The sequence below is a fragment of the Phoenix dactylifera genome, chromosome 9 (assembly GCF_009389715.1).
Source record: "Phoenix dactylifera cultivar Barhee BC4 chromosome 9, palm_55x_up_171113_PBpolish2nd_filt_p, whole genome shotgun sequence".
Taxonomy (NCBI): domain Eukaryota; kingdom Viridiplantae; phylum Streptophyta; class Magnoliopsida; order Arecales; family Arecaceae; genus Phoenix; species Phoenix dactylifera.
Genome location: NC_052400.1, coordinates 16,917,273 through 16,940,456, shown reverse-complemented (window position 1 = coordinate 16,940,456; position 23,184 = coordinate 16,917,273). Strand labels below are relative to the sequence as shown.

Sequence of the window (23,184 nt, the reverse complement as noted above, 5' to 3'; positions counted from 1 at the left end):
ACAGACAAATTTATCAGGATCTCTCTAAGATTTCTTTTCATGGTGGAGAGGGAAGCGTAGATCGTGTGCTAAATCATTTGCCAAGTTGCCCGGGCATTATTTTTAGACGGGAATCTTAAAGAATATCAATCATTTAGTAAATTACGGTCTTAAGCATTTCGTGACCGTCCCTGACACACGGTGGCTCTCGGAGACTATGACAAAGAAGATCTATAATCAAACAAGACAACAAAGGAGAAAATCATAGACTGTCGTCCTAAATCTTCATCAAAATCCGGTCCAGCGAAGCATTAATTAGTTTTAGGAAGCACATTAAAAAGCGGTCATGGATGTGTGTCCTTATTATTAGCTTCCTCTCTCTCTCTCTCTCCCCCCCCCCCCACCCCATCGGCCTCTCTCTCTCTCTCGTCGTATAGTTTGGCAGGTCGTTTGTTTGATTGGAAAGGAGATGGGCAGCAGCCACTATGGCGAGCTGTACTTGGGAAATGGAAGATCGGGGTCATCAAGGAGGGGGAAGAAAAGCAACACAGACAAGCCAAAGCAGCCCCAGAGAGGACTTGGGGTGGCTCAGTTGGAAAAAATCAGATTATACAATCAAATGATGGCTGGCTATCTCCCCTCACTTCACCCTCCATTTCATACCAATCTCACCAAGGTCCCCCCCCCCCCCCCCCCCCTCTCTCTCTCTCTCTCTCATCTGATGCAATATATTCAGATCTATTAGCTGTTTTTATTGAGGTACCAGGTTTCTTGCATCCCCTGATGGTTGTAGTTTTTCCTTTCATGGTTTTCTTCTAGCAGGAGGATGCAAGACACATGGGATTTCCATCATCTCCTCATGCTTCTTCAATTGCCACCACGTCTTCACTCTTCGGTGTTCATCCCAACACCATGGTATGTATGTCAAACTCGATTAAAATAGATAGTCATGGTATAAACAAGCAAAAACTCCCTCTCTCTCTCTCTGTGTGTGTGTGTGCGTGTGTCTGCGCGCGCGTGCGTGCGTGTGTGTGTGAGAGAGAGAGGGAGAGGGAGAGAGGGAGAGCAAGCTGTTGATGTCTGACATGCGAAATCTCCATATTTGACACTCTTTTGCTCAGGAAGGCTTCTTGATGTGTTATAATTAGTCATAGTTTTCATGTCTCAATTTCATGATGTCTGCCGCGGAAAGGTTACTCTGAAATCTTTAGGTGGAAAACAAGTTTTCTGCTTCAAGAATTTAGATGAGTCATACTCCCCATGCTTTATAATCACCTTTAAACCCTTTATCATATCAAGCTTAATTTTCTTCATACTAGATGAAAAGGAAGGAAAACAAATTAAATTAAATTCTACCTTTGTCTATAGCCTTTTAATAAACTTTTCATGTACTCTTGTTTTAAGGATAAATCTCGTTTGGTTTCAGATGATATTTGGAGGCAGTGACAGAACGGATATTAAGTTTGGTGATCACTATGCTGATGCAGCATCTAGGTAGTTCTATGTGCTTTCTATTAGATTATGATATCAGCATAGTTTCTTATGAGTATCTTACCATTATCATACATCTTGTATCCTTTTTATGATTGCTATCATATCTTATCTAGCAGCAATTACATGATGCCGCCTCATCATTTTGTTCAACCAGCTGTGACGCTTCCTCTTTTGACACAAACAATGGAGGTTTGTTTACAAAACTATTGTGTCTTGAATTTTTCAAATTTTATCCTTATGCTTAGAAAAATTATATTATCAAATGATTCCGAGATTTAACTCAAGCTTACTCTTGTTGGACTCGGTGCAAAAGATGATACAGCATGATCGATGCCATTCACTGGGTTCAGTCAGTCAGAACTCTGATTCAAGTGACTCAAAAGAGCTAGATTTGGAGCTTAAATTATCACTGTGAGTGATTCCAAGAGGTTCTGAGGATGCATGGGTTTGACAAGAGTAAGTTATAAATCAATCTAGTGTACGTTAAACGTTCACAGTCTGGTATTTTGATGAAGTAATGTATGTAAGAGAGCTCCCAAAACATTGAAGGGTGATTACACTCCCAACTTATGATTACAGAAAGAGTGCTTCTTAGTGTCGTTAATAAGTAGTCTGTGTTCTGACAATTTATGTAATGTTGAAGAACTCAATATAGCAAACCAGCATAGATTATTAGCCTTTTTCATTGTGTGCTAATATTGTTAAGCTTCCACTAACATTTAAATGTTCTCAAATATATAAATTTTAAAACGTGTCATGCCCATGATGTATGCTACTGTTGTAATCTAGATAGCTTGAGTTCATTTTATTTAATGATAAACATAACAAAGCAGAACTACATGAGACGGTTTGGTCTCTAGCCAAATATTGTTCCATGGAGAAAAAGATTGACAATTTGTTTTCTATCTAGAACAATCTCAATTTTACTCCCAATCTTTATGAAGAGTGGCAGGAAGAAATTTGTGTCCAAACATTCATTATCACATTAGATCAAGAAAACAATTTCTATCGAGAGCAAAATCTTATATAATAATATGAGTGCAATCACTTATATATATGTGAGAGAGAGAGAGAGAGAGAGAGAGAGAGAGAGAGAGAGAGAGAGTAAAACTAATATGTAGATCCTATACAATAGCTTTAATAAGGCAGTTCTGAAACGAAGATCGGAACCCAACTACCAATGATCCAAGTTATTGGATATATATGACCATCTCTCCAAATTGTTTACCATCAAAAAGTATTATGACTTAGAGATTTCTAGCATATGTATAGCCTATATATCCAATGGTCAAATATAGATAGTTTTAGGAACATGAAATAATGCATTTTTTATTTATCATCATCTCAATATCTTAGACAGCACCATCATTTGCCAATTAACTACAACTTAAAGAAGATATATTTAAAGTCACGATTCCTATAGGCTTGGAAAGAATAATTAGAGTATAACACAATAGATTTAGTAATCAATATGGAAAACCATGTGAACATTAATAGAAATTATAAACAATAAATCATAGAGAAAAATTAAATCAAGTCACTGCAGGATTTTTTTGCGGTAAAAAATCACTGCACAATGACTAAATACATATGCTTTACCATGTCAATTTGGTTGGATCATCGTTGTTACAGTCGCATGTGTGTGAGCTTGATGATTGTGGTTGACCCCATCACGACAAAGGATTAGCATCACAAGTATGGTTAGCTTCACTACATGCTAGTGTTTGGCAAACTTGGGATACCCAAGGGAATATGCATGGCTTGGATTCATTAATTCTGCCAGATTTTTAGGACATAAGGAGAAAATTGCAGCTCACATGCTTCAATCACCATATAATTTGATCTTCTTGGCTACGAGCCCTTTCCCTTGGTATGACTGAGATAATGAGGAAAATAAACTGCTTAGGGTAAGAAGCAGATTTGGTAACCAAGGCATGTATACTTCAATAGGTGACCTGGGGGTGCAGATCAGGTCCCATAGCCTTTGTGTATCGCATGATTATCCTACTCTGCAGATAATGCTTCAATGCAATTTGTTGCTTGGAAAAGATTTAGAGAGTTGATCCTTTTTTTTTTGATAAGCTGGAAGATTCATATCTATCGGGTATGAGTAGATCCAATAAAGTCAGAAAATAAAATATCTCAAAAGTCTAAATGGATACAAGAATAACTGGACCATATTGTACCGCTTGAATATTGTGCAATATAAAATGCTACTCAATCCGCCGCTCCATTAGCTGCTTTATAGACATGATAAGCGTGGAATGTAACACAATAATTAGCAAGCTTCCAAATATCAAACAACAATGGATGCTCTACTCTAAAGTTAAACCATTTTGCAATCCAACCAATGGCAGTTGTCGATTACCTTCGAGGAGAATGTGAAACATGAACATTTACGCTAGTGCTTGTTTTATATTTCAATATCTAGAGTTGAATTTTTTAGAAGATCAGAATTTTCAACTATTCAGATGATGAAAAAAGTAATGTAAAATAGATTTTTAAAATTTGATTATTTTTTGTTTTCCTCAAACTTTTTTTTTTCTGAATCCAAAGTTTTCTAAACAAGCAAACATGGAGTCATGGGTTACGTACTATGGGATTGAAACATTAACATTAACACTGGTGCTTATTTTATACTTGTGCCCAATCATTCACAACCATCATAACATCAATCTTTTTGACATGTATGCTGAAGTTAGGCGGCTATCATGATACAGATTTTCTTAATAATTATCTCCTCAAATATATTATAAGAAAGGAATCCAAATTACAATATATTGCAGTCCTAACATTCTTAGGACAAGTGGATGGGAGGTATGAGATACAACACCTCTCATGTGTAGCAATCAGTAATATAGTCAAATTTAACAAGTGACGAAACATATCGTGTTGCAATGCTGCGACACTAATTGCATAAAAAGATTTACTTTGATTTTTTTTAGGTATACAGATGCAATCTCTTTTTATACCAGCTAACTTCACCAACATCTCCACATAACACAAGCAAGGGCCATTCAAATTTCGAAGTCATCCACATCTAAAAGCCAAAAAGATCGCAATAAAGATCAGTTGGATGTCGTCCTCTCAGGCGAGTATGATCATGATAAAACCTAATTAGTCCGGAACCAGGAACCAACTCTTTCAAATATAAAAACAATATATCATATTGCAAAAAGATTCACACAAACACTCAAGTGTTACCTTCCCAGAAGATATTGTATTCGATTTGCGAGCATGCGTTGCAACATACGACATATCAATCAAGTTATGTGAATGAGAGAGTTTAAAAGATTGGAACATTGAATAATGGAGATGAATATATTTCTGGAATGAGAACAGAAGCTAACCTCGAACAACTACCATCGATTGCGTCCCAAGCAACGCGAGTAGGCTTCGAGAGCTACATTGGACGACAGGAAAGGTTAAATTTTGTTGTCATAAATCGAGGAACGGATCGGAATGCTGGTTCCGCCGATAACGTAAAGGAGAGCGGAGGCAGAACTTGGCCTGGAAGGAGTCTTCGAAGGTGGAGAGGCGGGGCGGCGGCGGAGGGGGCGGCGATTCGTTTCCGGAGCGAGGAGGCCGGAGACGTTGATCATCGAGATGAGGGATTCTCTCTCGCTATCGCCCCGTCGCTCTCAATCGCTCCCTCGGCTTGGTTCACGGAGATGTGCCATGGAAAATCTTATTTTAACGCCCCTAGGTGGACAAGTAATTATTTCAAAGTCTCCAGTTATGACTTGGAGCGCGTAAAAAGAAAGCTGAACCGAGTATACGATGAAATAATTACTTGTAGGTTACCACAACAACCGATTATTTTGCAATTTTTTTGGCAGGTTTGCCGACTTTAGGATATGATAAGAAAGAATTATTTTTAGCCCCCTAAACAGACGTATATATATTTTCCGGTCTCCCATTAGTAGTTTTCGCTTGAGGTCATGAATCCTTGCCGACTGTGGAATATAAATAGACATTTATAAGTATTTTACAACCCGTTATCCACAGCATCGGCGCGTTCTGACGATGAAGATTAATCATGGATACTCAAAGAATGTTTATTTATTTTCAATATTTAACTTATAATTTTCATATAAAATTAGGATAAAATGTTAAAAATATGACAATGTAGTTATAGTTCCGAAACTTGTAGGTTAGGTTATGGCGATTAAAATATCATTAAGAGAAACATATTTTATGTCAAAATTTATGTTAAATTCATCAATCCTTAAATTAGAAAACTTAAGTCATGAACTAATCGTAAGCATATTCATATAACCCACATGTAAACAACCATATTATTTGTTTATCAATGGCTTTCCCCAGCTCTCTTATATCGGCGAGGCCTGCACAATGTGCGGCAAAATGATCAAAATACCGTTCAGCTCGATCATGGAGAGAAGCTTTTGGTCTTGGATAGTCATGATTCATGATACCGTCGTTGATGTTTCTGTTTTGTTTTGGGTTGTAACACATGGGATCAAATAATTGCAACAAGCGAGCAGACATGAGGAGTAGAGGTGGAAAGAAAGATGGGATGGAAATAAAATTGAAACTAGTATATTTATATTTATTTATTTTATTTGATGAATATAGATACAGATATAGATGTTAGATGCAAAAATTTATGTCCATATTTATTTTCAACAGACACGAATACGAATCGGATACCAAAAGTATAGATATAACTACGAATATAAATTGGATAACTAAACTTTATGACCACGAAATCAAAAATATTGCTAAATAGATGAAAAATCAAGTTAATAATACATTAATATGATAATTTTTTTTTGATGCTATATAAAATTAAATAAGATTGTAAATAGACTCAGATATTCGGATAAGAATTGAATAGTTGTTTTCCATATCTATATTATTCCAATGTTTAAATTTCTATTTATACTCGGATAGATTCGGATATAAAAAATAGATTCGAACGGATATTACCCAATCCATTCCTATTCCCATGGCAACTTTTTTTTTTTGTACATCCTGCCAAACGCTAGATTGTACAGTGACACCGGCCAAAGTTAATGCATGTTATTGCCCTCAAACTAATATGTCTTAACTCTCGATTCTTGAAGTCATGGCTGATTTGGTTCAGTTGCTCCTGAAAACTTAAAACAGTCGGCCGAACCGGACAGTGGACCGGCCCGATCATTTGGAACTAGTTCTATCATCTAGACCGGACTGGCCAGGAAAAAAGTCAGTTTTGTTGGCTGGCACCAACTTGGGAAGACCAAACCTTTTAAGAGAACTAGATAAACAAATACAGATAGAAGTCAATACACCACCTCTTAATAGCATTTTAAGGATGATATTTGCTCATCCTAGCTCCATAAATCTATATCGACATAATTTTCCTGGTTTACTTCTTGCTAACAATTGCTTCATGATTAGAGGTTTTCAACTAATACATGCATCATGACATAGGTGGTTAACCATACCTACATGGCAATCTTTGGGAGAAAAGAAAATTATGAGGTGGCAGATCACTAGCATGCCACATAATCATCTCTCTGGTAGATCACTAGCATATTAGATGTGGCTTTAGGATCCCCAATTAATGCAAAAAAAATGAAGCAGAACCTATTGCTTTGCTCTCTTTCTTCCAGACTCTCTCTTATCATTCTTTGAGACAATAACACGACAAGCCAACAGGCTGTTAGGATTTTTTTGATTTCTTCTTGCGTAAACTCTTCTACTCCTACGTAGAAAATAAAAATATGATAGGTAGTAGAATATGGCTAGAATTTTCTAGTTAGATAAATCCTAATAGACGTAGCATTAGTAGGCCCCTCACATGATGAGGGTTCCATCCAACAAAATTAGCCGAGATACAAAGATGTATGTGTCATTAAGATGCAATTCTAGTTATATCGTATCAAAATGGTGTCACATATGTGCAAGCATTGACATCTAATGGTATCACCTAGAGGCATGTCATCATGCAGCTCTTTATGGGATGTATATGGATGCACCCCTTTATATGATGCCACAAGATTATCACCTTTATGTCAATGATTTTATAGGCTATTGACTCTAACAAATTAAAGGTTGTCGTTTTTAATCAAACCCTCCACATCAGTTGACAGAAAGCATATGTAATTGCCCCTAAATTGAGTTGAAAAAAGAGAGAAAAAAACACTAAAGCCAATCCTCTGCCTCTAAGCCTCTTTCATGATCTCTTGTGACTTCCTTCCATCCAGCATTTGGTCATATGATCCATTATATCACTGGTCAGAAAATTAAATAGTAGAGGATCATGAACCCAACACCAAGAGGATTGACATAGTGATATCCAACCTCATCCTACCAAGAGAAAATTAGGTGAGTTCAGAATAAGCCACCATAAAAAAGTTCTAAAGAGATGGCCTCAAGTAGCAGAGGAGCTTAAATCCTTTTCCCCTACTTATTGGTATTGGAATGGATACTTATATTTCTTATCAATTTATGTGGCAACACAAATGTATGAACATAGATGCTGTTAAACTTCCTACCTTGAGTTTTTATCATGAAAGCTACTGCCAACAAGAATAAGAAAAGCAAGCTCACCTCTCACTTGTTAAATGCCTCAATATTTGATGCATACATACAATGTAGACATGGTGCCATATAGTTCTACCACCAATTGCTCACTCCATAGTCTATTAACATGCCATCTACCACCTCCTACTAGGAGAGGTTCAGAGCACAAATCAAACAGATGCATTCACCGCCAAAGCATACAGGTACACCAATCAATAAATCACCAAAAGAAAGAAAGCATGATATTTTACATTGCGATCTTTACATACGAGATATTCTTTCCTTATATACTCCTGAATCATGGCAATGCATAAAAACCCCTTACATAACATCTTTTCATAATAAAAGTGCTTTTATCCAAATGCTTTTTATTCTTTTATCCTTCAATTTTTGGATAAGCCTAATCCAAAAACTAAGCGATCAAAACCAAGTCATATAACCTTAAATTGGATGTAACTTTTCTTTGGGTTTTGGACCCAATCAAGTCAAGCAGGAATAGTCAAGTGAGATCGGTCAAAACCTCAAACTCAAGTTTTTTTTCTGTTTGTTTTATATTAATTTTTTTATAATTTAGTTTAAGAAAGTTTTTAAACCAAAACGGTACAGTTTCAATATGAATTTCAAAAAATCGATTCAAACCGATCCGGTCCGACCCATGCATACATATACAAATACAAATATTCAAGAATTTTTTGCATGGATATCCTTCTAAATATCGAATTTTGCATTAATATCCTTTCAAAATTGATATTTGCATGTATACCCTTGTAAAATTTTGTTATTGTACAAATGCCCGTAATATAATAGTTGTTCTAACGATGTTAAGAAAAAACATATTTATATTAATTAAAAATAAAATAAAATTTTTAAATTACGCTATTGTCCTTGTCTTCTTCTTCTATCGGGATTACAATCTATTTACATGTCTACCCATTAAGGGCATTTTAGTCATTTTAATTTGAAACCGTTAGTTTTTTAACATCGTTAGATAACATGGGTACATATGCAAAAATAAAAATAAAAAAAAGTAGAATGGCAAAACAAGTGTTTTACGAGGGTATATATGTAAATATCAATTTTGAAAGGGTATTCATGCAAAATCCGATATTTAGAAGGGTATCCATGCAAAAAATCTAATATTCAAACCAATCAGATTCAATCCAACCCAACCCGACCCATATATATCTCTTATAAAAAATTTAATTTTTTAAAATTTTCTTATATTCCCTTTTATATATAAAATAGAATATTAATCTAATAAATCAAACCAAATTTTTTAGATAGGTTTCAAATAGTTTTTATAGGCGTTCGGTTTAATTTTAATTTTCATTTTTTAAATCGGTTTGATTTTATATTAGCACAAAACCAACCTGTTCCAATCCATGCGCACCCTTGTCACAGGTTCGGTTCAACCAGGTCGATTTGTTTGCTTACTGTACGCGGATAAGCTCGTTAGCTCAGGAGAGCGAAGGTTACTTTTGTGAACTTCAAATACCTTAAATACCCCTCGTGTCGCTTCCTACTGACTTTTATGACCAAACCATCTCCGGTCTTTTGAGACTTTTCCTCAACGCACCTCACCTCTGTCTCCTCCCTCTTCCACTCCCTCTTCTCTCTTCCATACCCTAGTTCTTGATGCGCTTGTGAGGAGGTGGGAGAAGGTATAAGGCATGGAGCGCATCGTAGGCGGGAAGTATAAGCTTGGGCGCAAGATCGGGAGCGGATCCTTCGGTGAGATCTATCTCGGTGAGTCCGCGGTCATCTTCTCTTCTTTAATTCTGGCATCGATCGATATTTTTGCAGTACTGATTTCTTCTTTCTGCTGGTTTGATCTGTTGCAGCGACCCACGTTGACACGTTCGAGATCGTCGCGGTCAAGATCGTGAGTTCATGTTTCTTGTTTGGGTTTTATTCTGATCGGGATTTCTTGATGTCGGTGACGAGGAGAGATAAGGGAATTCTCGTCATGGAGTATGTTCGTGCCGATATTTGTGTTTCTTGTTTGGTTTTTATTCTGATCGGGATTTCTTGATTTCGGTGACGAGGAGAGATGAGGGAATTCTCGTCATGGAGTATCTTCGTCGGGTAAAAAACGTTTTTCTTCAAGTAGAAAATTGGATATTTCTTGACCTGGAATTTTCTTTTTAAGTGATCGCTTTGCTAGTTGTTGGGGGGAACCCTTGGTTTTGCGACGGAGTACAGACCATCTAGGAGGGACTATTGAAGGCGTGTTTTTGATTGTTGGAGCTTGTTTTGAATTTGATTTGATCCTTCCGGATCTATTTAGTGGATTCAAAAAGCAGTAATTTTTTGTGGCTTTTGATTTCTTTATTGAGAATTCACATTATTGGAGCTCTACAAAGTAGTAATTGCAGTAATCTCTTTTAGAATTTGAGTGCAGTAATCTGTTCAGTTTTATATCAAGGCGTGGTTTTGCTGGTGTTTCTAGTTGCTAGGTCCTATAGTTTATTTCAATCGAAGCTTAACCATGGCTTATCTTACGAGTGTTGTGCACAGGAGAGCAGCAAGACCAAACACCCACAGTTGCTTTATGAGGCCAAGCTGTATAACATTCTTCAGAGTGGAAGTATGTCTTAGTGTTACAGCAACACCATCTGCCTACTGCTAGGTTCTTGACATGTCTGATAATTGAATTGTGATGTCCTTCATGCAGGTGGTATAGCAAACATAAAATGGTGCGGTATAGAAGGAGATGACAATGTTCTTGTTCTTGATTTGCTTGGTCCAAGCCTTGAAGATCTGTTTGTCTATTGCGGTCGGAAGTTCTCACTAAAGACAGTTCTGATTCTGGCAGATCAGATGGTAATTAGAAAATTAGCATATCAGGAAATCATAATCATCATGAAAAGTTTTTGATGCCTATGTCATAAAATATTTACCGAAGTAGTTTTAGAAAAGTTGCAGCATAATGGTTGAAACTTTGTACTATGCCTAGAAATGACAAGAGAAGCACCAAGCAACTAAGCTACATTTAATGATGAATAGCATCTAGTATTCTGTGTGTACAAACACAGCAATGAGGTAGTGGGTAAAACCTCTGTATTTACATGTATAACTATTTTGAGCCTTCTTACTGACCAGCTACGATCTGTGATGGTTTTGTTCCACGTACACTTCGTCTGTTGATCTCTGGAAGCTGTATTCTAGAATTTGTCATCGCGTTTGAGGATGATACTTTTAAGGAGGATTGTGAATAATTATGTCTTATTTGCTTTTATACCTACTTTCCTGTTTAAGAAATTAGAGTAATTCCTGTTTAAGAACATATTATTGCTGACCTAGCTGAGACGCATGATGGCTTTGTTCGACATGCACTTTACCTCTTGTTCTCTGGCAGCTGTTTTCTAGAATTTGTTGTTGCATTCAGAATGATACTTTTAAGGAGGATTGTGGATAATTATTATCTCTTATTTTCTTTCATACCTACTTTCCTGATTAAGAAATATATTATGTTGTGAGGAGAGTAATTCCCCTGGGCTTTGTGAAGCTATGCTTGGTTGCAGAATAACTTTTAGGGCTCGTTTGGTTCGCGGGAAGCATTTTCCTTCCTAGAAATATGATTCCTGGGAAACAAATTCCTAAGAAGAGGATGCCTACGAAAGTACTTTTGGCATGTTTGGTTGACCATGGGAAAGTGACAAATTTCCAAGGTGCTTATGTTTGGTTGGCCATCCACTTTCCTAGGAAAGTTAAATATAATTCCTATTATGCCCTTAATAAAAATTAGGTTTTTAATGCCTCTTTAATGCTTCTTTAATGCTGAAGGGACTTTTTGGGAAAAAGTAAAAATGGAGTGATTCCCGCCTCATGGGAAAGTAACTTTCCCATGTTTCTCATGGGAAAGACTTTCCCATGAAATGTGGGAATCACATTCCCATGGGAATACAACTTTCCCTTCTCTCTCCTTTGAAAACTCCAACCAAACAAGAGGCATCTCATTACTTTTCCGTTGACCACACTTTTCCCCCTTCTTTTCCCGCGAACCAAACGAGCCCTTAAGGAAACGAGAAAAGTTATCCAGCAATTGTAGAAGGGATGGGCTTATTTTGTAGGATTCCGTGGGATAAGTGCCTTTTGGCATTTGGTTGGAAGAATAAGTGGGAGGAAATAAGGGGAGGAAATAGAGTGCATTCAATGCACTTTGGATTTTGCGATGATTTAGATTTTTGTCATAAAGATAAAATTACCCTCCCACTTTTTGTGTACATAACAGTGGATAGGAAAAGTGGAGGATAATATAGTATTGGTCTTATAACGTGAGAGGGCATAAGCCTATTCCACTCCTTCCCATGGAATAAACTTATCCCTTAAGTGGGAGGGATATCCCCTCATGAATCATCATGAGGGAATAGGCTATCCTACCAGGCCAAAAAGGTGGTTTGGCAGGATAAGTCAGGGAATAGAGGGTTAACCCTCCACTTATTCCCTGTCCAAACACAATGTAAATGAATTGAATGGAATTAGCATGACTTTTGGGCTTTTTTTCCTTTGATATCACTTTGTTTAATTTTTTAGTACCCTAACTTTTAGTTATCTATTCCTGTAAACAAGTAGTACTGGGTAATGCTTACTCTATATTTGGTGATTCACTACAGATTACGAGAATTGAGTATGTTCATTCAAAAGGGTTTTTACATAGGGATGTTAAACCTGATAACTTTCTCATGGGCCTTGGGCGGAAAGCAAACCAGGTAATGACTTTGATTGGCTCTAATCAGTCCATGGTTGGCACATTTATGTAATCAAATTCAATTTCGTCAATCATATATTTATCCATGTCATTGTGTAGGTATACATCATCGACTTTGGTCTTGCAAAAAGATATCGGGATTCTACCACCAATCGCCATATCCCATACAGGTAAGAGCTGTGACTACTTGAGTAAAATATATATGAGCTGAGCATTCTTTCTTATTATGATCGAACTTATACCTTGATTCTTTTCCCACTTTCGTCATCTTGAAGTAGAGTAATCTATTTAGTTGTTGTTGCTGATTGTTAAGTGCATATTATGTTGTTCATCTGGTATATTGTCTCCATGATATGCTTTGATTGTGGAGTATGACATATTTTCAGCTGGCAGTAGAACATGACAAAAAATTGTAAATATGCTTTGTGTCTTGGGATGGCTGCATGATCTCCAATCATGCTTGTTATTGGCAGCTGCTACAAGTTTCTGCATTCTTGTAAATGTCATTTCCAACATTTCTTTTGACTTCTTTTGTAGTATATAGATACATAAAATCTCCAATCATGTAAAACTCATTACAGTCTTATGATATATGTGTGAATGTATCTCTACTCTATGAAAATATAATTTTTGAAAAATACCAGATTCTGTTTGTCATTTTTTGATCCCGAAAATAGCCTTCCACTTTTTTTTTTGAATTACCTATACAATCCTGGTTATATATAAATAAGGAAACAAAATCAAGATCTCGGTTTTAGACAAATAAAGAAATTTTACCTAATTAAAATTGTAACAATAAACAAATAAAAAATAAAAATCTCACCTTTCGACAAGATAAGGAAAAATCCAAAAAATAATTACAAACATATAAGGAAAGGATCGTACCAAAAAAATTGTAATAGAAAATTAATTAAGAAAAAAATTAAAGATGCCAACTAGAAATATATAAGGAAAATATAATATAATATTTTCTTTTTGGTAAGATCATGCCAAAAAAAAAATCTTTCACTTTGTTATTTTCCCTCCTTAAAAAAATAATATCGTGCTGCAAACAAATAGTGAAAATGCCATAATATAAAATTTTATGAGGGTAAACAAATTAGGAAAAATTAGAAATACCAGTTGTAGATGGCTAAGGAAATATCTATAGTATTTGTGAGAGTAGTTTAAAGATAGAAAATACAAAAAAGTCTGCAAACAAGTAAGAAAAATCTAATTATTTTTAATGTTATTTTTATAATTTTGTATACTGTAAATTAAAATTTTATATTGTTTTTCCTCAAATGTGCAATGCATGTGCCTATGTAAATATAATATGTTTAATATTTTCTTTTCTACCAAGTAGCATCTTCATGATTCTGAATGCTTGGTTGCATTCTTTTTTCTTTCCTGTTTCTATTTCAGAGAAAACAAAAATTTAACTGGTACTGCTCGCTATGCAAGTTGCAACACTCATATGGGCATAGGTAAGTGATGACCAGTCAAAACTATGAAAGTATGATTAATTTTTTGATCTGACTTACGCTAGCCTTTTACAACCAGAACAAAGCCGTCGGGATGATTTAGAATCACTTGGTTATGTTCTTCTGTATTTTCTAAGAGGAAGGTATATCTTTTTCAAAGATATGATTTTGTTGCAATGTCTCTAATAGAATCAAGTTTTTTAGTTCCTAAAATCTTCTTGAAACTCAAGAATGCTGCACCTGCAATTTTGGAAGTTATTATAGCTACAGTTTTCTTTTACATTTAGCTTGATAGATTTTGTTCAATTATGGATAGAAGATTTCTGTGTATCTAATTAAGAGAATCATGTTCATTATGTTTAGAATCACTTGGTTGTGTTCTTCTGTGTTTTCTAAGAGGAAGGTATATCTTTTTCAAAGATATGATTTTGTTGCAATGTCTCTAATAGAATCAAGTTTTTTAGTTCCTAAAATCTTCTTGAAACTCAAGAATGCTGCACCTGCAATTTTGGAAGTTGTTATAGCTACAGTTTTCTTTTACATTTAGCTTGATAGATTTTGTTCAATTATGGATAGAAGATTTCTGTGTATCTAATTAAGAGAATCATGTTCATTATGTTTTTGAGACTGCTGTTTATAATCTTTCAGTCCAGTTATATTAGTAATAGTGTGTTAAGTGATCTTTTACCCTTTTGTTGTCAAATAAAACACGATATAGTCTTGTTATGCTAAAATAGTAATTACCGTCACATGAAAATCGTACTTGGAGCATTCCATTTTTCACTTTACTATAACATTACCTTCTATCTGGTATCTCTGCCAATGCTGTGCAACCATACATTTTAAGAATTTGCTTATGCATATTGCTGTTTCCTGTGGTTGTCTGCTTTTTTTGGCTGGTCTAATCAACTTGTTATACTATTACTGTATGAAGTCTTCCATGGCAGGGTCTAAAAGCAGCCACGAAAAAGCAGAAATATGATAAAATATGTGAGAAAAAGCTTTCGACTCCTATAGAGGTTTGTACTGATCACTTATATATTTTAATATAAACCATAAATTCTAGATGATATTTATTTATTGACATATTGATAAAATGATCTTTTTATAGGTTCTATGTAAGTCCCATCCAGTGGAATTTGCCTCCTACTTCCATTACTGTCATTCATTAACATTTGATCAACGACCTGATTATGGATTTCTGAAGCGCCTATTCCGGGATTTGTTTCACCGTGAAGGTATGGCTTGATGAATCTTATTAACTTTGCCAACCTTGCATGCTGAAACTCTTTCTATTCCCCCTACTTATTTTCAGTTCTCTGTCTTGATGAATGATATCCAACTTTGAATTCACTTTGCTTGCTTTTTCTTGGTCATTTGATATTATGATATTATATTTGTAAATGAAAAGATGAATGCAAGAATTAATTTTTTAAGGGATATTAAAAGTGGCAAAGTTTGTTAATCATTCTCTTAATAGGCGTAGAATTGCAATTCTCAGAGTGAGATACAATTCGTGAATTATTTTTGTTTTCCTTGGGATCCATCTTGCATATTAAGTGCTGAATCATATATTGTATAGGATTTATCACCAACATGTTGTTCATAGTCTGCCTCTGTGAGCTAATTGTATGAGGGTCTATTAAAACGTTTGCTTTATTAGTTCGATTGAAGTTGCTATTTACTCTCACTTATGACAGGTTTCGAGTTTGATTATATCTTTGACTGGAGCATTTTGAAATACCAGCAATCGCAAAGAACAAAAGCTCAGCCTCGATTTTCAGTTTGTATCCTAATTTCACTGAGGACTCATCTGTGTAGCATCTGATTTTTTTTCCTCTGATTTTTATGCTTATTTACTTTTTCCTTGCTGGGGAACAATATGCATTCAACTTAAATTTTACAAACACACTTCTGTTTTTCTCACTGTTATTGTGGGGGGATACTGTGTTTATACATGAGGCAACTAATATAGGAATCATTTAGCTTTCTTACCATGTGAGAAAATATGCATGTATTTCTTCAGATCTTTCCTTGCAGCAGTCAAGGTTGGGATGCAACTCTGTTGGTACTCATTAAATTTTGATGTATAAAATGGCAGCCAGCCTCTGGTGGAATGACTAGCCAAGCAATCCCGATGGATATCGACAAACATCAAGGTTGCCTCTAGTTGCATGAAAGCTTTTCATTTACTTATAGCTATAGTACACCAATACAATTAAAATGGAAGTGGTCTGACTATGATGATCATCAGTAACTGGTAGCACCATGTGGTCGGCAATGTTTTTATGTGATGGTCTGGGTGAAAATTGCACAGAACTAGAGTGCAGCATGGAGTTACTTGATAATAATGACCAATTTGATGTTCTGTCAAATATTCCATTCTCAGTTGAGTGTGGTATGCGAGGCATCTCCTTTCAGATTGATTTAACATAAAAATAATTTATGGCATAGACAACATTCTTGCAGTTGTCTGGGGTTTCAGGAAAAAAGTGGTGGGTGTAGATTTAGCGACAATCAGATATTTGTTTCTCTTCTTTCTGATCTTGATCGGGGGAAAAAATATCATAATGCTCGGTTACCAGATCATGCAAAAGTGTCATTATGACCATTTTTGTGATTCACCCTTCAAGAAATTGGTCTATATTAAATTACAAGCAAATGGGGATGTTCGATACATGTTTAGAGAAATTGCATAAATGTAGACATTGTTCTTGTTTAACTGATATTCTAAAAATTATGATAAATTCATGTTATATGCAAATAGAAAATAAATAAATTGAATACATATAGCTTTATATACGGCAAAAGCAAAATAATTTGAAACAAAGAAATCAATTGTGATATTTGAGTGTTCTGATTGGAACAAAGGGAGAAAATGAAGGGTATTTTGGGTAAACAGTTGATGGACAGAATCAAAATGGAATGTTCCACAAATTCAAAATCCTGTTATTTTAATATACTATAGGTTTAGATATTGAGCTTCAATTTACTTTCAGATGGAACTTATCATCCATCAATGCTGTCGATCCTACATCTATAGTCAAAAATAATGTAAACCAATATTTCTGATTGTATCTTAAAGGACTCCAAGTCAACTTTTTTAATCCAAAGGCTTTGCAAATGTGTCTTATTAACTTGGTTATAAAGACTTTCTGAAGTTGTGTAATGTGGACATATATCTTGGGCCAAACAAATATTGGTGAACTCTTTTAGGTAGTACTAACTGGCTTCTCATGTTCTTCCCAAAGTTGATTAGTTGACTTGGACATAATGTTGATAAAGGAGTTAGAAGCATCATCCTGGACATCCTCTTGAAAAGAACTGGTTCAACCGCTGTTTAAAAATATATACTTTTCTAAAGGAACAGCTACTGATGGTTGGGTTAGAAATTTTGTTGCACTACTTGATGTCGCATGTATTCTTATTCACTACTTGATAGATGCTGTATCAAGTTTTCAAGAAGTACTTGCTACTTCGTTTTAGAATTCATGAATGTTAAGAAAGTATAAAGTTTGTCTAATACTTGGTAATAACATTGTTGTTTCGGTCAATTGCTCCAATTTAAGGGGTAAATGATGTCACTTGTCCAGATGATACTACAAAGCGCATTGGACCAAGTAATGCAGGACGTCCCACAGTTCAAATGCAGTTTAAATCTTCAGCTGATAAAAATCTGATTTCTGACAAGCAGCATCTTGAGAAGATGGTAACATACTTATCCACTGTTTACAGTTTCCACAGCTTTGAATTTGAGAGCCTAAGAGGTTCAGAAAATAAATGAGTGTCTCCCGTTTATTTAGTTCAAAAGGGTCCTTAGTAGGAGTGGACTCATCATAATGTGAGTATTAGTCTGAAACCACAGTAGCAGACTAATTGAAAAAAGGCAGCCCGCTGTACAAGGCTCTCGTCACTGCAGGTTTGGGAAGGGTCAGATATATGCAACCTTCCCCTGCTTGTGGGGAGACTTTCCGTGTTTCGAACCCGTCACACCTAGAAACCTCACTGTCATAAAGGCTCTCCAACGAAGTAATTACCTTTGCTAAATTGATCGAGCACCCTAAATCGAAAAAGGTTAAATATTCAATAAAATTTGCTTGAAAATCACAAATATATATGTAACATGTATGCATGTATGTATGGGAAATATTCTAACTTCTGTTCATACCATTGATTTTTAGCATGTTTTAATATTTCCTATCATTAATCTTGCAGTTATTGTCTAACATTGCCATCTTGTTGTGTTAAGCCTGATTCCTTTTTGGGTATATGCTTAACAATTACTTCAATTCTTTTAGATTTCTCTGGCTTTGGTGGGATGCTGATTGGGGCTTAGTTTTTCAAAAGAAGCGAGCACTTCATATATATTCCTTCAGCTGGTTTAAAAATTAATTCGTGCTTCTGGCCAAGAGCAAACATAAATTTTCTCAACATTTTATTGAAGGTGATTTTGATGTTGTACTTTGCTAAGGTATTTTGGGAAATCTGATGTTAGATGGACAGATTTTATTAATCTTACATTATTTTGTTGGCATTAGGTCTTCAAATGAAGTAGAATCTGGTTCTCTCCAGTTTCCTAGAAAGACAGAATGACGTTTGAATTGCAATTTGAAGATGTGTGTTTTGGGTTACAGGATTGGACAAAAATTGGGGGATATCATAAATAAGACCAAAGAATCCATCTCAGTAAAGTTCGCCATACCGATCGTACCGACATACCGGTGTGGTTCGATACCGGTACAGTGCCGGTACCGAATCGAGCCGAATCGGTACCATACCGAAAGTGCCACAGCGCGTGGCTTTAGCCACACGCTGTCTCCCGTGAAGAACACCCCATACCGGTGCGAACCGAGCCAGTTCGCACCGGTACAGGCTATGAACCGATCGGTTCCGACCTAGATTGGGTCGGAACCGATTTCAATAGTCGTATCGTATGGGTGCCTGTCGGCACCGGTACGGTACAGGCTGAACCGACCGATACCGGTCCGTTCAGCATACCTTGCATCTCAGTTTAGTCTCACTCTACATGTAGATACACCTTAGAGAAGGGGTGTAGCGTCGGCATTTCACGTGTGAACAAACCTCATTCTGATTTTTTTTCTTTTGTGATGTTTTTATGTACCTTCCTAAGCCTAACAATTTCTTCAATTCTTTGAGATTTCTCTGGCTTTGCTGGGATGCTGATTGGAGCTTAATTTTTAAAGAAGTGAGAACTTCATAAATTCCATCAGCTGGTCTAAAATTGATTTATGCTTCCCGGCCACAGAGCAAACTTAAATTTTCTCAGCCTTCTATCAAAGGGATTTTTTAGTTGTATTTTAGTGAGGTTTTTTTGGAGGAAATCTGAAGCATATGTTAGATGGACATGTTTACTAATCTTGCATTATTCCATTGGTGTTAAGACTGAATGAAGAAGGATCTGGTTCTCTCCAGTTTCCTTGAAAGACAGAATGGCATTTGAATTGCAATTTGAAGGACATGTTCTTTGAGCTACCTGGACAAAAACCGCTGGATAGCATAAACGATACAAAAGAATCCATCTTCGTTGGGTTTTGCTCTTCTACTTGTAGATTTGGAGGTGAACTTAGAAAATGGGTGCAAGAGCAACATTCCATTGTGAACAAAAACCTCATTCTGACTTTTTTATATAATTTTATGTTCCTTCCTAAGAAATTTCTATTACCAATTAATAGATATATATTGCATTTTAATTTTCTTTTATTGGGCCAAAACTGGTGTTTTTTTGGGTCTTGGCTACCTTATTCTTGTTTTTAACATTCTTTGCTGGTCTTGTTCCCTTTCTGGTTAACTAGTTATTGCCAGGGTGTAATGGTAAGTGTAATCTAAATTTTCTCTTACGGCGGTCTTTTAAAAGTTCTTTGAAGTATCATGCAAGATGAATTGGCTTGCAGTTCTTAGTTTCTAAAAGTGATTGGAATTTGTCGGTTTCAGAGAGTGGGAACAACTGCTGAAAATGCAGAGGTGCCACCTACATCATTTGCTCTTCCTGGTGCTTCAAAGAGAAATATTCTAAGCTCAAAACAATCTGGGCCAGCTGATGCTTCACACCTTGGTCAGGGTTCAGGAAGCAACTTTGGTTCATCCAGCAGTTGGATTCCTACATTGCAGCGAAATGCTTCAGCCAAATGACTGGTAAGCTGGTACGACTATCTGTTCACATGCCTTGCATATAAATAACTTCCTCTTATCGAGGGTGTTCTCTTTTGGTTATTCAGGTATCATGCAAACATGAAGGATCTGAAGAACAGTTTACATTTGCTGCTGAAAATGGCTACAAAGTGATGATTGCTCAGGTCACTTTCTGGATACCAGGATGCGTGCTGTATTTTTATTAAGGTGACTACAGACACATTGGATGATGTTAAATGCTGATCTTCACAAGGCATGGTTGCTGTTGTGTTGAATACTAAAACAGTTGACTCATGTTGGTCTAGCATATTTTATCATTCCATTTAACTTGGATAATGTGAAATGTCTTTGTTCATTATTCTGTTAATAGATTATATGGTTTTCATTGTCCTTGCTACATGGGTGTGTTGTAACAATTACTGCTTTCTGGAGCTCATTTGTTCTGGGTTCTATCATTGTATGTTTTTTATGTTGCTGTATTCTTTCGTTCAAACCCCTGGACGGTCATCTGAAATAGTTTTAGTATTACAAACTCAAGTCACTCAGGATCTGAATAGAGCACAATAATCTAGTTTTCAGGTGCCAATCTTCCATCCTTTTTTGTAAGAGGCTTTCATCAAATAGCGGTACATCTTTACCGTAAGTCGGTTACTGCAATCTAGTCTTCTTCAGGTAGAGGTTTTAATTGTGAATTTTACACAATTCATTTCTCTATGAATTAACTTTATGTCTATTATCTCATCTACTGTTTTCTACTCTTCATAGGATGATGCTGTAATGGTTGAAAAGGTGATAATTTTGAAGAAACCTGGCTTTCAGTATGGAGAATATATAAACAGGTTTTCCAGATTATGGAGAGCCACAAGGTAGTCTTTTGTGGCGCACCATGCTCCCTGCACTATAAAGAGCTGATCATGATAATTCTCTATGATTTCTGTGCATAGTTTTGCAGATTGAGAAATGTCACAGAATTCTGTGAATTTCTGAAAGATTACCATGGGAGATGAAAGGGTTGAATTTATTCATAGTGATCCGGAAAGATTTTCTTTCTATAGAAACATACAAGTGAGCAAAAAATCTAAAGATGTAGATTATGCTCATAAATACCTTCCAAAATGGCCCAAACAAATGAGATTCTGCCAGATTTCGCATTCATGGATGCAGAATCGTCTAATCCTAGCCTAATCTTAAGGTGTGCTTGAAATTCATATAATTAAACTGCTTGAATCTTGAAACATCAGCATCTTCCCATGGAGCTGGAATGCTATATATCTTCTTCATGTAATATCTCAGCTGTTGTGAGGTTGTCTGTTCACTCAAGGATTTTTTTGCAGGAGGGAGGCTTTGGGTAGTTTCATGTTTGCCTTCAAAATTTGTAGGCCCATTCCTAACCTTGTTCTTATTCGCCTGCTTTATTCTTTTATGTCCAGTAGTATGTCGTCTGTTGTCAAATTGCTAGTAAAGGTAATTTCTAATATATTCTCCCCCATATGGTAGAAGTTTGTGATGCATTATAAGGTTTGCACGGGTGCATAAGTGATTAAAAAGGTTGCCTTCTAATTATGTGACAGTGCTATGGTTCTAGAACATTGTGTTTGGAACAGGTATAAATGCCGGACTGTATGTGTCATATCCCTTTGATGTTGTAAACAAAATACTACAATTGTCTCATGATTGTATTGCTCTGCTGTGATTGAGAAAGGCTACCATCTAACTATGCAACAGCACTGCTTCTCTAAAAACCTTGTGTTTGGAAAAGGGTATAAATGCAGAATTGCAAATGTGTGATGCTTTAAGAAAAATGCTACACTTGTTTGATGATCATATTTTTTTGCTTTCTTTGCATGTTAGCTTACCAGGTTTTTAATTACTTGGTTTGAAGTTCGAATGCTAACCATATAGGAGTATCTCTGTTGAACCTGTTTTGCAAGACTTTGGTATATGTGTTTCAGATATATAATTCCTAAATCAGTTGCTGAATATTTTGAATGACAAATTGTGATTCTATTACCATGCTAACATGCCCAGTGGCATTGTATATGCGCTTTTCTTTTCTGCTTTGTTTTATCTAAATAGCAGATGTTGCTAATTTATAATGCTGTGACTTCAGCTTGCTACCTTTTCAGAATTATGCACGATCCGGGAGATGTAAGCAGAATAATTATGGAAGGTAGATTTAAGCAGGTCTGTAATATTGGACCTAGCTTCAAAAATTAGGCTTTCTTATATCAATGTATGCTTTTGTAGCTTGCTTTACCTGTCTGCTCTCTCTCTCTCTCTTGTTGAATTTGTCATCCTCTTCCCTCCGGTATCCATGTGACGTCATTGTTGTTTGTATCCAATCTAATTCATCTTGGCTATTGTTTCCTGATTTATTTGGCTATCTCAGCTTGCAAGGAAGGCTTGAATTGGGAGCCGAGTTTTCATGCCCCGTTGAAGCCATGGCCAGCTTGATTGAGAACATGCTTGGAAATCTTGTACTTTGTTTGATGAGTTCCATCCCAGTCCTGTAGTTGATAAAATGATGGGATTGAGCAAGTTTAAGCAGCACAGTGTGTTCTTGGATAATTGCACGTAACAGGCGGTTGGGGTACGTTAGGGCACAAACCCATACAAAAGCAGGCGCATGTTTAATTGATCTTATTTGGATTTAAATGCATTGCATTGCTTTATCTGGTTTATTACCATTTTTTTAATAAATTAAGTTTCACAAAGGAGTCTTGTAAAGCAATGGCCATAGAAAAATGAATCCCGGCATTGGAATTGCTGGTTGAGAAAGAGCCATCAGGCTCTTATGTATAGAGGTTAAGGCCCTATGTGGAATTGCTGTCTGGAGCAAAAAAAAGCTATTTGGTG

At 36.0% G+C, this 23,184-nt stretch overlaps 2 protein-coding genes across 16 annotated transcripts; both read left to right on the top strand.

Moving 5' to 3' along the window:
* The first annotated feature begins 378 nt into the window (after positions 1 to 378).
* Positions 379 to 2,151, top strand: LOC103716897 (protein SPEAR3). 2 transcript variants are annotated; one of them, XM_039130642.1, is made up of 5 exons: positions 379 to 655; positions 802 to 894; positions 1,406 to 1,473; positions 1,590 to 1,662; positions 1,787 to 2,151. In XM_039130642.1, exons 1-5 carry the CDS (start codon positions 449 to 451, stop codon positions 1,886 to 1,888), a joined length of 543 nt encoding a protein of 180 aa, XP_038986570.1. In that variant the 5' UTR covers positions 379 to 448; the 3' UTR covers positions 1,889 to 2,151. The 2 variants fall into 2 exon arrangements, with proteins under 2 accessions (XP_038986570.1, XP_038986569.1); XM_039130641.1 differs by having other exon boundaries at positions 1,772 to 2,151.
* Positions 2,152 to 9,554: 7,403 nt separating this feature from the next.
* Positions 9,555 to 23,036, top strand: LOC103716984 (casein kinase 1-like protein 4). 14 transcript variants are annotated; one of them, XM_008806294.4, is made up of 19 exons: positions 9,555 to 9,750; positions 9,846 to 9,886; positions 10,522 to 10,591; positions 10,679 to 10,827; positions 12,621 to 12,716; positions 12,815 to 12,885; positions 14,120 to 14,181; positions 14,258 to 14,321; positions 15,113 to 15,197; positions 15,290 to 15,416; positions 15,879 to 15,961; positions 16,280 to 16,337; positions 17,748 to 17,887; positions 18,477 to 18,622; positions 20,131 to 20,331; positions 20,415 to 20,535; positions 20,901 to 21,000; positions 21,094 to 22,512; positions 22,718 to 23,009. In XM_008806294.4, exons 1-14 carry the CDS (start codon positions 9,675 to 9,677, stop codon positions 18,501 to 18,503), a joined length of 1,149 nt encoding a protein of 382 aa, XP_008804516.2. In that variant the 5' UTR covers positions 9,555 to 9,674; the 3' UTR covers positions 18,504 to 18,622; positions 20,131 to 20,331; positions 20,415 to 20,535; positions 20,901 to 21,000; positions 21,094 to 22,512; positions 22,718 to 23,009. The 14 variants fall into 14 exon arrangements, with proteins under 14 accessions (XP_008804516.2, XP_026665361.2, XP_026665377.2 ...); XM_008805992.4 differs by lacking the exon at positions 18,477 to 18,622 and having other exon boundaries at positions 9,559 to 9,750; positions 20,908 to 21,000; positions 21,094 to 21,194; positions 22,455 to 22,512; positions 22,718 to 23,036; XM_008805924.4 differs by lacking the exon at positions 18,477 to 18,622 and having other exon boundaries at positions 9,559 to 9,750; positions 21,094 to 21,194; positions 22,455 to 22,512; positions 22,730 to 23,036.
* The last annotated feature ends 148 nt before the right edge of the window (positions 23,037 to 23,184 follow it).

Excerpts from the sequence above, each read along its gene's own strand:
- LOC103716897 (XM_039130641.1), top strand. The coding sequence starts at position 449 with ATGGGCAGCAGCCACTATGGCGAGCTGTACTTGGGAAATGGAAGATCG. Across the intron at positions 895-1,405 it reads GTGTTCATCCCAACACCATG|ATGATATTTGGAGGCAGTGA; the intron begins GTATGTATGTCA and ends GTTTGGTTTCAG. Across the intron at positions 1,474-1,589 it reads TATGCTGATGCAGCATCTAG|CAATTACATGATGCCGCCTC; the intron begins GTAGTTCTATGT and ends CTTATCTAGCAG.
- LOC103716984 (XM_039130224.1), top strand. The coding sequence starts at position 9,675 with ATGGAGCGCATCGTAGGCGGGAAGTATAAGCTTGGGCGCAAGATCGGG. Across the intron at positions 15,962-16,279 it reads AAGCTCAGCCTCGATTTTCA|CCAGCCTCTGGTGGAATGAC; the intron begins GTTTGTATCCTA and ends ATAAAATGGCAG. Across the intron at positions 16,338-17,747 it reads GGATATCGACAAACATCAAG|GGGTAAATGATGTCACTTGT; the intron begins GTTGCCTCTAGT and ends CTCCAATTTAAG.